This window comes from Corvus cornix, chromosome 2, assembly GCF_000738735.6.
Source record: "Corvus cornix cornix isolate S_Up_H32 chromosome 2, ASM73873v5, whole genome shotgun sequence".
Classification (NCBI taxonomy): Eukaryota; Metazoa; Chordata; class Aves; order Passeriformes; family Corvidae; genus Corvus; species Corvus cornix.
In genome coordinates this window covers 122,094,615-122,108,054 of record NC_046333.1, presented here as the reverse complement: position 1 = coordinate 122,108,054, position 13,440 = coordinate 122,094,615, and the positions used below count along the sequence as shown (strand labels likewise).

Here is a 13,440-nt window from a genome sequence, read left to right as displayed (position 1 = left end):
CTCCAGGAGACAAAAAACCCTTTTTTGGGGGTTTTTTTTTTAATGTCCATTTAATCTTGTCATAATCTTTTGCATTTTCTACCTGGCATCTCATTAATAATTAAAGCAGTGTTACTCTTTCACTGTAAGCATACTGCTGTTTTTCATTTGTCAGCATGATTCATTAAGTTGAGCCAAATTCATTTTTGATGTAACTTGACCTTAGATGTGTCTTGGCCCCATGTGTTTTCTCTTGCTGTAATTATTCTTAAAATCCATGGAACAGAAAAAGAAAAGTGTACTGAACTGTCACCCGTAATCAAATTCTCAGCTTTAAATTAGCCATGATTAGGTCCACAGGTCCTATCTTTCAACTGAGGAAATAGTTTAATATCCTAATGTGTATAGTGTTCTTAGATAGCAAAGGTTGAATTTCTTTTCAGTGTTTTCTGTCCCAAGGCTCATAGCACAACTGTTTGAAATCATATGGAATAAAAAGATCTAACATCTGGGGTTAACCAAAAATGCTGTTAAGTAAATATTTTTTTGCTTAATTACCAAATTTGGATGTTTAGCTTGAGCCAGATCCCATCTGAATCCTATGGGGTTCGTTTCATTGACAACACAGACTTTCTTCCATTTACACACTAACAAAGATACAGTTTTTAATGTTTTCCAGTCACTTATTTACCTTGTGTCATATACTTAAAATTTAAAAGATGAAAACCACACCAGAGTGCATTAGTTTTATATTAAGAAATATGTTTTTGTGTATATGAAAATATAACCTGGTTTGGTATTAACATTCTTTCTCTCATATATATATATATATATTTGTGTGCATTTATATAAATATGAGAAAACTTACATAAAACTAATATCTTAGGAACTCAGCAATTATATTTCTTAACCAAGTTATTTTGTCCTTTTTCATCTGGTCAGTGTAGACATTTTTGTATATATTATTAATACGTTATATTGCATGTAAAGACAAACACCTATATAATAGTATTAGTAGAACCACAGAAAGATTAAGGACCTTAGTACGGTTAATTTAGCTATGTTTTACAGCAAGCATGTTGTAATACTTGGATAGCAAAGTACAGGGATGGTTTGAGATACTGTAAAATAGAGTGGGAAACGCTGCAGTGCAATGAAGGTGTTCAGCATGGATACGAAGCCCGACTGTGTGTGAGAGCAGGAGATCCTGGCCCTGGCTCATCCCAGCTCTGGTGCAGGCAGTGAAGCATCCTAGGGCTCAGCATGGGTCAGTGCGTTGAAAGCACTGCTGCCTTCTCATCTGGTCAAGCATTAGTGGGCAACTTCCAAGTGAGGCAATGTTGAAAACACTTCTGAAATGAATACCTGGAATCTTAAAGAGGGGGAACACTCCTGGACTACAACAGAAAAATCCCATGTTGGCATAGATGTCATCTTATTCTGGGAAAATGGAACAAAGTTGTCTGTTAATTTTAATTTTGTGTCTTTTTATTGATATATGCTGTGGTAATTTGCTGGGTGAAGTTGCCACAAAAGAGAACTTAAAAAAGAAATACAAGCCTAGGGAGACCTCATTACAGTGCAACAGCAAAACTAAATAATGCAAGGGACATGACCTTGATAAAAAGAACTTTAATACAAAACATGTTGTAATAATATTAAGATTGAACATTTGAGCATGTTAAAACTATAGTTATTATACCAAGAAGGCCCTTGTACCTTTACCTCAGTTCCCTTGCACTCAGACATTACTCTTCTTCAACAAATGGTTTGATATAATTCCATCAAATGAAAAAAATTGGTATTTATATTGATTTTGAAGATATTATAAAGAGATGCCTGTCAGATGCTCTAATGTCTCCTTATACATATTACATACAACAAAGATTAAATTAGGTAGTTGCTTCCGCCCATCAAACAAAATAACTGAACCTTTTCCCAGATGAGGTCTCTTAATTCCTGATAGACATTGTCCAGACCAGTAAATGGTGCATACATGAAGAGATGAGTGTCTTAGCACTTGCAGTGCTGTGATTTGTGGGTGAATGCATCCTAGCACCAGCCTTCTAAAAGGAGATGTGTGTATGTGTGTGTGTGTGTGTGTGTAAAAAGGAAGACAGAAAAAGAGCTAAAGGAAGGTACAGCATCCAGAACTTAATTTCTTTCCATATTATTTTAACTTGTTGTAGTGGAGAAGTACTTCAAATGGGTTCTCTTATTGTCATGCTAAATATGTTTGGAAGGGAATGAATAAATGAATTTTTTTCAGAAATGATTGGCTTCTGTGTGAGTTATGGTGGCTCCTCTGGTAATTCTTTTCAGTACTGTTGGGAGGGACAGCTGAGAGTCACGGAGGCAAGAATGTGTCAGCCTTTCAAACGTATAGGATATTGCCCTGAGCTGTGTACTCTGTCAAGGCAAGAGTTGAGAGACTGAAGTTTGGGGCAATGAACATCCAATGGTTTAATGATAATAGAAAAAATATTGCAAAGAGGTTGAGGTAATACCAAATAAATACAGTTTTGAATATGTTTTGTATAAAGAAATAGTCAAAGCCTGGTAGACCTTCATGGTTTTAATTTCTTTGGTATGTGAAGCACCTTGCAAAGAAAAAATCCATCAGCCCTGGTTTAAATGTGCCTAATTGTTGTATATTGCATTATTCTATAAACCTTTTTAAAATGTAGGTCTACTCTTACTTTCTGTGAAACGCTGAATATGGTGGTTAGATTTGCTTTATCTAACTAGTCTTAATTTTCTGTCCTCAAACCTCATACTGCCATTAATACTTGTCCAAGTTCTATGAAAACCCATCTAGTGTCTTCAGTTAGCAGGAAAACTGGATTAGTAATAAGTTCATTGCAGAGATAACAAACATTATCTTCTTTTTGGGTGCTTTGACTCAATGTTACTTTCTTTTAAAAGGTGATTAAAGAAAGTGGACCTCCTCACATGAAGAGCTTTGTTACACGAGTTACAGTAGGAGAATTCACTGCAGAAGGAGAAGGCAACAGTAAGAAACTCTCAAAGAAACGTGCTGCAATGGCTGTCCTACAAGAACTTAAGAAACTTCCTCCTCTTCCTGTGATTGAAAAGCCAAAACTTTACTTTAAAAAGCGTCCAAAAACAATATTGAAGGTATGTGTCCACCTTTGACACAGTTAAGAATGTTTGCTCAAAAGTAACAGTCAGATTAAAAATCAATAAAGGGTTATTTGTCATTTTCTGTCAATATTGTTACAATTGCAGGTTACTGTCAATATTGTTACTTGTTCTCCTGTGCTAATATGCCTGGGCTTTTTTTAAATCCTGAGAATGCTGTGGGATTCTCAAACAGAATGGCTTGTAAATAGCTCACATCACTGAAGTCTTCAAGGGTTTGGTTCAAGTCTAGTGGAGGATCAAGCCCTTCAGGCAGCTCTGTACAGCCATGTGAGTTTTAGCATCATCTCCTCAGAGAGGCCCTTTTAGCATGTCTGGTGGTTTTCTCCCTGGGCTCTCTCCCCTCCCCAGCTTGAAGAGGGAGAGAGAAACATGAAACAGTAAATAATTGGGGTACTACTTTAGTGTTTCAGTACTTTACTGGAGGTATGACCATTAGAAATCTGTATACTCAGGATACAAAGTGCAGAGTTCTGAAAGAGCAGCCACCAGAAAAGCCCTTCAAAATAAGCAAATACTTTGGAGAGTGCAAAACTGGATTTGGAAAATGTACAAAGGACTTATTTATCAACTTCCTCTTTTCATTTGCCTTCAATACAGAATAAGTGATTTTTCAGGAAAACCTAGATTAGATACCTGTCTCCTACTAAAATTCTGGGGATATAATTCTCAGAAACTTCTAGGAAAAAATGGGAAGGAAAATTATTTAATGGAAAATCATCAGCATTAATGCAGTTTTAAAGCTGGAAGATTGGAAAAGGCTTTTGGCTTTGGCTTTCACATCTTGGAAAGTTTTTCTCAAGAAAGACGCTAAGGGTATAATAATGAAAAAATCTGTTATATTACCATGTACCATTTGCCATTATGAACTTAAATTTAATTATACACAGTTGGCCTTGTTAGAAAGAGACATTAATTGTCAAAATAAGCTGTATATGTAGATGGTTTTTATTTTTTGAGTAACCAAACTTCTGAAATGCTTTCAATGTGCCCATTTCTTTCAATTTAACTTGCATGTGTTTCAAGCATCAAAAAAAGTGGCAACAATATCTTCTTTTTATTTGTATATATATTTATGAGGCTGGATCTTATGGCCTGCTCTTTATTTAGCCCGCTCTGCATTTTGTCTCTGCCTGGCTTCTTGCCCACACAGCTGCCCTTGTGTATGACATTGTCTTAGCTCTTTCACCTACATCTTCTCTAACTGCTTCAGCAGTTACATGATGTCGGGTATGCCGCACAGCTTTCTAAATATAATATCCCTCTCTGATCTTTGCCTTCAGTTGTTGATCATTTCTTCAGGTTCCTGAACACTTGTTTGTTATTTGAGAAGCTCAAGCAAGCATGAGTTTTCATCTTCTCTTAGCCTGCAAATGGTTTCATAAAAGGGAAATAGCTTAATAACATAAAAACAATTCTACATGCAAACATTACATTTGCAAGTGAGTTCTTTGTGTTATGGTATATAAATGAATTAAGTATGACTTCAGATAAATTTCTGGGGGTCTTAATTTCTTCTCAAAATCCACAAACAAATATTTTCATAGCTATGTGCTTTGAAAGAGCATTTGCTGTGTGAGCAATAATTCATTAAAAGAATTTCAGAGCTAGAGAGTTTTCAAGGACGGTAGTTTTTCCCTTGTCTGTGCAGTCTTGAACAGACCACTTTGTCAGTCATATTGTTTCCCCAGCATGAGATCAATTCCTCCACCAACCATACTTTTTGACACGTTATTGTGATGATTATTGCCTGTTAAGCATTTGAAATACTTTATGGGTGGTTCACAATAAGCAACAAATCTAGCCATTCACTTCACAGAAATATTTTGAGGGTAAATTTATATGACACAAAGAGCAAACCCTCTGCACCTTTAGTTGCAAGTTGCATTGTAGGATGGAAGGCCTGGAGTGCTGAGAAGGAAAGCAGGAAGGCTGAAAGAGAAAGCTTCCTTATGTATGGCAAATGGTTTTTGTCCCTGTGTAAATCCCACCTCTTCTCAGCGTATTGCATGTTCCAGCATTGTAGCAACCTGTTTTAAAGGGTTGGGGGAAGGGTCCTAGAAATAGGGCAATAAGATATAATTGACTGATGAATCTTCTAATTTTCATCCATCCTTATGAGGACCTCCATAGATAGGAGAGGGTTTTCATGGCTTGCAGATGCAAGGTATACACACTACCTGCAACAGTAGCAGACAATTTCTTTCCACAGCTTTGAGCCTGAGGATTCTTATCTTTTGTCTCATGATCAGAAAATGGAAAGTTAGTTACTTCTGATTCTCTCAAAGGGAGTATTACAAAAGAGAGAAACCCTAGTAAATGTTTTATTGAAGCAGCATAGTAGTTATAGGGATATATACTGAAATAATGGTTCTTTCCTTTAAACCTGGTTTAGACTGGACCAGAATATGGTCAAGGAATGAATCCTATCAGTCGTTTGGCTCAGATCCAACAGGCCAAAAAGGAGAAGGAGCCAGAGTATGTTCTTCTTTCAGAGAGAGGAATGCCTCGCCGCCGAGAATTTGTTATGCAGGTATCATTTGCTGTCACCTTAGAAATAATGGCCTTGCTGTGTTTTGTTCAAACTCAAGCAGAATGGGGCATAATATGAAGTGGATATCCCTCTGTTTAGCTCTCTGCCTTGCTGTCAGGTGTACAGGAATAGTATGAAATACAGTATCAGAAAGCCTGTCTAAACTTTCTTCTTTCTCTTAGTGAAACAATTGGCAATTTACTTATATGCCCTCTAGATTCTTTTCATGTAGCGGTGTTGCATTTTTCTTATATTCTTGTTTTTATTTCACCTGATTATTACTGTCTTTATCCCTGATAGTTCATGATTTATTTACTTTTACTTGTCCTTTTTGGAAAAGAAAAAAAAATATATTGGTGTGGTGTTGATTAGAGGATTGCAATAGTACCTAGTATTCTGAAATAGGGGTATTAATATCTCCATATTACCAGGCATTTTGACTTTAAAAAGTAGTGTTGTAAATGTTTTCAGATTTCCAGTTTCTTTGTGACTTTTTTAATCTCTGAAATTCAACAAAGAAAACCAAGCACATGTTTTAGACTGTCCTCGGCCTGGACTTAATACTGAAACAGTAGATGATTAATGTTCCTTTCATATTTAAATTAAGAACACATACAAAGATTTGATACAACTGTGATATTTTTTAGATAACACAACAGCAGATTCAGAAAGGTTAGGAACAGGAAAGGATTCTGTATTATTGTGTTTTCACTCAAGGGTAATTTTGTGCCGGAACAACTTGGAACAGCATACCTCAGCATGTTTTGACTTGTTGTCTACAAACCACACCAAAATGTCACTTCTGATCACAAGCAAAATTGATGATGTTCCAGCACCTCCTTCTCCAGAAAATTAGTTATGTTTTCACTTAAATCTCTAAGTTCCTCCTTCATGTCTATGAAGATAAGCTAGTAATCTTAATTTTCTTGGACCTCAGTGGTCTTTCTTCATGATGTATTATTTTTCTCTCTGAAGGAAAAGAAAATACTGGATTCCTCTTGTTGCAGAATCTTTTTTTGGATTTAAACTTGGATTTTTGACATTTTATGAGACCTGAAAGTATTTGAAAAAGAGTGATCCTATCACAGACAATTTTGTTTCCCATGCTTAGACACCCCCATGGGACTGTCCACAGTTGGTAGTTGTTGTGTGAGGCCTCAGAACAGTGTAACACAGCCCAGTATTAGGAAGATGGGCTGGGATTTAGTTTTCTGCTGGAGGAGTGTCAATAATGGCAAAGTCTTTGGTTTGAATAAAAGAGGAATCTTAAAAGCAGTGAATATGTAGAAGATTCCTATATCTAAGAAGGCTCGCGAAAGAGAGTCAGAGAAACTCCACAGGGCAGTTGCTTTGTTACAAATACTTTTTGACTCCATTTTCACCCTTTTGTAATATTTTCACACTAAAATTATTCTGCTGTTTCTCCCACCTTCAGGAAGTCTCAGTGGATTCATTATGACACGCAAAAAACCTTATCAGAATAAAAAACCTCTGTATAAACTACTTAAACCATGTTTTCATTTAATTTAATTGAATGTGGAAGTAAAATATCCAGAGATAATATGTTCATTTTTATCTGTCACACAAAGAGCAAGTTTAGATGTGATGAAATGGATCCAATTACTTGTCCTAGCTACTAGATAAACAGAAGAAAACCTCTGATGACATTAGTTGGTGTTCTGTTCCCAAAGTTAATTTCAGAAAGCTTTCTCTTTGTAGTCAGGCCTTTAATCCTTGATAGAGGTTATAATAATAGCTAAACCAGTTTTACAGGTCTGAGAAATAGCAACACATTGATTTATTGCGAGCTATGTTGTAAATTATCTTCTTTGCCTTGTCCAATTAAAGTCTCTCAATTTTATTGCATGTAAACTTGTAGCAGATTGGCCAATTTCTAATTCTTATTGTGAACTGCATAGAAGATAAGGTTTATATTTCAAGATTATTAATATTTCTGGCTTAGGTAGACAAATCCTTTTGTTTAATGATGTATATAGATGTACTTTGAAGGGATATTCATGACTACTATTTATTTACATCCTCTTCTTAATATTTAGAATTAAGAAGTATTTGAGAAAGAAGAATTTAAACTTTTAGGAAAATATATATATGATAAGTTGAGGAAAGTGAAGAATTATTGAATGACATAACTACTAAATATCATTTATTCTTTATTTAGCATTTGTATGCCTGTTTTTACAATTTTTTTAAAGCTCCTTCCAAACTCATTCAGGACTTTGACCTCTAGGGTTTTTTTATTATTCAGATCACCTTGACTATTTTATTATTTTTGATTTTGATTTCCTTTTTTTGACATGACTTTGAAACTGGACACTGTTTTAAGAGACAATTTGGCAAATAGAAGGGCTTAATGGACTGAGCAAAATACACCTATCGAAGAGCTATGTATATTGCCTAAATGAATAGCAATGAGAGTGCTCGTGTCACAAACCAGACACATACAGCTCCAAGAGTTTTAAGAATGGTACCAAAGCCAAGGATTAAGTTGGAGCCGCACATTTTGTGGATATCCATTGCCTACAGTTTGTCCTTATTTTGGGGTTTTAATTTCTCCTAGTGTTACGAAAGGCATCATGTTTGTCAGAAACCCTTTGTGCTGTACAGACCACAGGTCCACTGAGCAGCCTTCTTTCCAAGGACTGTTTGGATCAAAGCTTGTCAGCTGTAAGCAGTTCCAGCCCCTGTGTTCCTTGCAGTGCAACAAAGTGGGAGGAATGCAAATGTGGTTTTCATCCTTCTTTAGAAACCACTCTTTTTAAATCTCCAGGTTGCTGTTTGTTTCTCCATTGTTCTGGATACTGTCCTGATGATGCTGGGGAGCTGCTGCAGGCAACTCTTCTTCCTAGAGGAAAGAGGAAGTACAGACCCTGGGGCAGTTCCAGCATTAACAAAGAGTGGGGGAGAGGTTCATGAAGGAGAATGGGGTTGACACAGAGGCTGGTGGAAGAGAGAGGCAACTGTGTGTGCGCTGAGATGCAGAAAAATGTAGCTCTTGGGTATGAGTTTAGTGATCTTCTGGAAAATCTAAAGCCCTTCTAAGTGAATGCTCTAGTCCCCTCTTGCCCTAATTTAGCTTTTTCAAGATCTTATCTTCATCAAAAGAGTTGACAGCTGTTGATAAATCAGCAAGAGTATTATATGGTGATATTAAGGAGTCTTACATTTATTGTGATTATGATCAATATTTTTTTTTAAAGGTAAAAGTAGGCAATGACATTACTACTGGAACAGGCCCAAACAAGAAAATAGCTAAAAGAAATGCAGCAGAAGCAATGTTGCTACAGCTTGGATACAAAGCCTCTACTCCTCTTCAAGACCAGACAGAAAAGGTGAGAACCAGTTGTTATGATGCCTACACTCTACCCCTGTATATATCTTTTAGCTGTATCAGCTAATCTCTCAGTAAGAATGGAAGCTTAAGCTTGTGCACACCCTGTTTTGGGGAGTTGCTTGTCACACATTAGCCTTTGTTTAGCTACAGCTCTACAGCTACACTTAGTGCAGCCTCTGCTCCTTTATGAGTAATTAGGAACAGAAACACAGTTCCATAGAATAGTGTGTATGCAAAAGTGTACATGAGATTCACGCACCTATTTCTGCTTACAAATCAGGATGAATGTGCCTCTTGCTTTTATTCCATTTTGGGCATCTGTGAGAGCCCGAAAGAATAGAAGGAACAGAAAGGAACAACTTTAGTAATTTTCATATACAAAATAGTAGTCAATGTTTATCTTCCCATCACATGTGCACTAAAAGCATTACAGAAAAATAATGGCCTTTTCATATTTGATGACTGGTAAAGAAAATGTGTGTCACTTTTTTTTAATGAAGAAGGAATTGCGTTTTAAATTCATATGTCTTGCAGGTATGTATTTCCACTTTAGCTATCTGTAACTTAGCATTCCTCTCCGGTCTTCTGTTCATTGATGATGGGTTTTGTAACCAAAATTGGGTGTTAAAATTTTGCCTTTTGTATTCTGAAAAGATATTTGGTAAGGTATTTGACTAAGCTGTGGACCCTAAACAGCTTCTGTATTATACAGGCTCACTGAATGTATATATTTTGGTAATTACTTATGTGTTTACTGTGGCTGCACTAGGTAGCCAACAGAATGTTCTGTTGGGCTTTTCTAGGACTACATGATAAATCTGAATATAGTATATATATACACATATATGTATATGTAAATATGAGAATATCCTGTTCTATATGTTCCTAACCAGGAAAAAATATATACTGTACTGGTTACTTGGCCCCACCTCCTTCTGTTTTGCTCTCCTTTGAGAGTAGCAGCAATATGTGTGCTGTTCACACTCACCTTCACTATGTTCTTCACTATATGTCTTAGTCATAGACAAGTGTGAAATACTCTAAACAGAGTACTTGGAAGCTGGATGATGTTCCTAGTGAGAACACACTGTGCAGACACAGCCATTTAAAAAAAAGCTTCTGACTGAGTCAAATGATAATTCATTTTCACCAGAATGCTGAGACTTTTCTGCTGTAGAATATACTCTCTATGGTATAAAACTATCAACTTTTCTTCACTGCCAATTTGGCCAAATGGCTTCAATAAAAAACAAGTCAAAACAGAAAAATAATTTTTTTAAAAATTCTAATATGAAAACATAGGTTTTCATTCTTTGATTTTAAATTGAACTAATTTTACTCAGTATTTTTCAGAGATAAAGCCTGAAAAAATTCAGCCCACAACATAGTTGATTTGGAGAGTTCTACATAATGGAAACTTGTAGTTACATTGAAATCCTTACAAAAAAATTGAGTGGCTAAAAAGGGATGCTGCTGCTTTGTTTCCCTACATTTATTAAGCTCTTGCTTGCAAGTGCATTGTCTTTAGAAAATCAGGCTTAATTGCATACTTGCAGATGTAGATATTTTAGGATTAGTAGACTAGCATACAATGGCCTAATATTATTCTGAACACAATGAACAAACATGTTACTGTATCCAAAAAATGTGAAGTACTCAACTTTTATGTAGTGGCAGTATCATAACAAAATCATAACAAGTTTTTATAGCTTTGTGGGGGGTTAAGGACATGAAATATCTAGAGCATCTGGTTTTATCTTCTGTATGTAACAGACTGGACATATTTGGAGATGCACAAGTTAGTTTGTGTAGCTGAAAGAATTTTAACTCTCAAACTAAACTGTGGTGAAGAGGGAAAATAGCCCTTAGATCTCTATGAATTTGAGCATTGCAAAATTCCTTGCATATAAATTGCACAACAAAGATATACCATTAGAAGATACTTGTTTCGGTGTTTGAATCCAAAATGGGGCCTAGTGTAGATTAGCTGATATATCAGGTTGGCATCTAAATAGATAATTTTCACTTGTATGTTTTTTGATGATGCTAAAAAAAGGCAACTCTTTTTTCCCCTGTGCCCCCTATTCCTCAAGTCCTTTCATTCTATTCCTCCTCCCTTGAAAAATAAGCAAAACCAAATTCAGTGGGGTTTGTTTCCTTAAACCCTGGTACATAAAATGTGACTGTATTTGTTGTTTTAATGGAGACCTAAGAGTGTTATAAGAGCAATGTGTAGTGCTGATGGCAGCACAAGTAATCCAGGTAATGTAAAAAAGTAAAGGCTCTGCTCTTTTCTGTGTTAAAGTGATTCCTGAAAGAAATCAGTAATGGTTGTGCAGAGCCTTGAGGAGAGCAATCTGGAAGTACGCTGGGAGACATTTTGCAGTTGTCAGAATTTTAGCTCTATGGATGAGAATGGAGAGTTGTAATAATTCCTTCATGTTTCCATCTTTATGTTTCTTCTTGCCACTTGTATTTTCTTAGAGAGAAGAAAACCAGTGTTGATTGCATTCATGAAAGGCAGCAGTACTAAGGATCACTTATTCATAGAGGAATTCTTGTTAAATTCCCTGTCATGATCAAGTTAATAAACTATAAAAAAGAAGAATGAGGAAAGTTGGAAATCTTGTGTTGTAACAGTGCGCTTGTGCTGGCACCACGTTACAGATGGTCAGGGTGGATTCCTGACAAAACCATGCTGACAAAACCAGCAGTAAATACAAACATGTTTATAGATTTCATATTGCTTATTCATTTGAAGAACTATTGTCTTCCATATTTTCCACTACACATACTATCTGCTTCATAATATGAATAAAACAAGTTTTATGAAGTTAAAGTGCATGGATGTAGGTGACCAGTTTGAAAGCCGAGTGTAATACCCATCCTCCCTTTCCATCACATATCTCCCATTTTCATTGCATGTTGCCAAGGCCGTAGGCACTTTGGGATGTACATGATGATGAAAAGCAGGGGAACAATCATTTCACTATGCTTTCCATAGTGTGCTCTCCCCTCCTCTTTTCCAAGTAAAATATATCATCTAGTAGTCTGTATTATGACACGGTAGTAATCTAAATAGCCTTAATGCAACCTTTGAGATGCAGAGGCAGATTTCAGCTGGTTGATTTTCCTTTGCATCTCTTTCACTTTCCAACCCCATCTTCCAGAGCAAATGATTACAACTTTGTCCTGGCATATAGCCTGCTTTGCTGTGAGGTTTTCTGTTTGCATGCAAAATCCCAGTGAAATCTGAAAAGGATCATTCATTTCACGTTGATAGAGATGGTTGTCAATAGCTCCTAAGTAATGAGGAAACTCGGGCTTGTTTATCCAGTTTTATACATAAACCTACAACATTGCCATCTTATTTACTGTGTAAACCTCAGTAATGGCTTCATTTTGAACCTCTGTGTTAGTTGTTCCTCTTTTCCATGTCAGAGTAATAGCCAGTATTAAACATAATAAAATTAATTTGAAGACAATTAGCTTCCTCAAAAAATATATTAAAATAATGGAAAATTGCAATAATTTTTGCTTCCACTTCAGTAACTAAATTGATTCCTAACAAGTAAATATTTTAAAATTACACCCAAAGTACTTTAGAGTGTTTATGCATTCCTTCATAGGCAGCTATTAGGATCTTCTTGGTTTAGAATGTAATTTCTCTGTTGTCTGTTTATGTTTTCAGTTGAGAGCTGCTTAAAACATTTAATTTTATTTAAGTCTGATTTGGTAACATATTGAGTTGAACCTAATCCTTGGGGAAACATTTATATTTCAGTGTTAGGCAATAGTTGTTAATGTTTACTCATGAAGGGTACATTACTCAAATAACCTATCTTAGGCAAAAAATAAGATGAGTTAGCAAAATTTTGTGAACAGATGTTCAATGAATCTCAAGTCATCTTTTTTAGTATCTTTCAACTAAATTTATAAACAGGAATGTTCTGTTTAGGGAGACGTTTGCTCTTTACTTAGTTGTCTTCTACCTATTTCAGCTTGGAGAAAACAAAAGTTGGAATGGCCAAAATGTTGGGTTTCCTGAGCCAACAAGTAACAGTAAGTATTGCTTTATAAATTTATATTATATACTTATTTCTCCTTGTCTCTGTGTGATTTGGATTATCCAAAGCAATTGAAATGTTTTTTGTAAATATTTTAGGGTTTTTGTTTCAACTAGATGAATTAACCCCTTAGAGTCCTGTGTGTGAATGTAGGTATGAATGACTGCAGGAACAAGGAAATTTTTATTTATTCATTGAATCATTTAATCCTTCAGTTTGTAAGGGATTTTAGATGGCCACCTAAACTTCTTGCTCAAAGCACAGTCAGTACCGAGTTGAGATAAGGTTGCTTATGGCTTTTTAACACTTCTCCAGGGACAAAGGTTCTGTAGCTTCTCTGGGCAGCC

At 35.8% G+C, this 13,440-nt stretch overlaps 1 protein-coding gene across 9 annotated transcripts in view; it reads left to right on the top strand.

The window, feature by feature from the left end:
* STAU2 (staufen double-stranded RNA binding protein 2) overlaps window positions 1–13,440 on the top strand; it is a 171,970-nt gene that overhangs the window by 60,232 nt on the left and 98,298 nt on the right. For all 9 annotated transcript variants that reach the window (XM_039549124.1, XM_019289110.3, XM_039549127.1 and 6 more), the window contains 4 exons: window positions 2,905–3,117; window positions 5,537–5,674; window positions 8,893–9,024; window positions 13,028–13,088. In XM_039549124.1, the coding sequence (XP_039405058.1) occupies window positions 2,905–3,117; window positions 5,537–5,674; window positions 8,893–9,024; window positions 13,028–13,088 (544 nt within the window). The remainder of the gene's footprint in view (window positions 1–2,904; window positions 3,118–5,536; window positions 5,675–8,892; window positions 9,025–13,027; window positions 13,089–13,440) is intronic.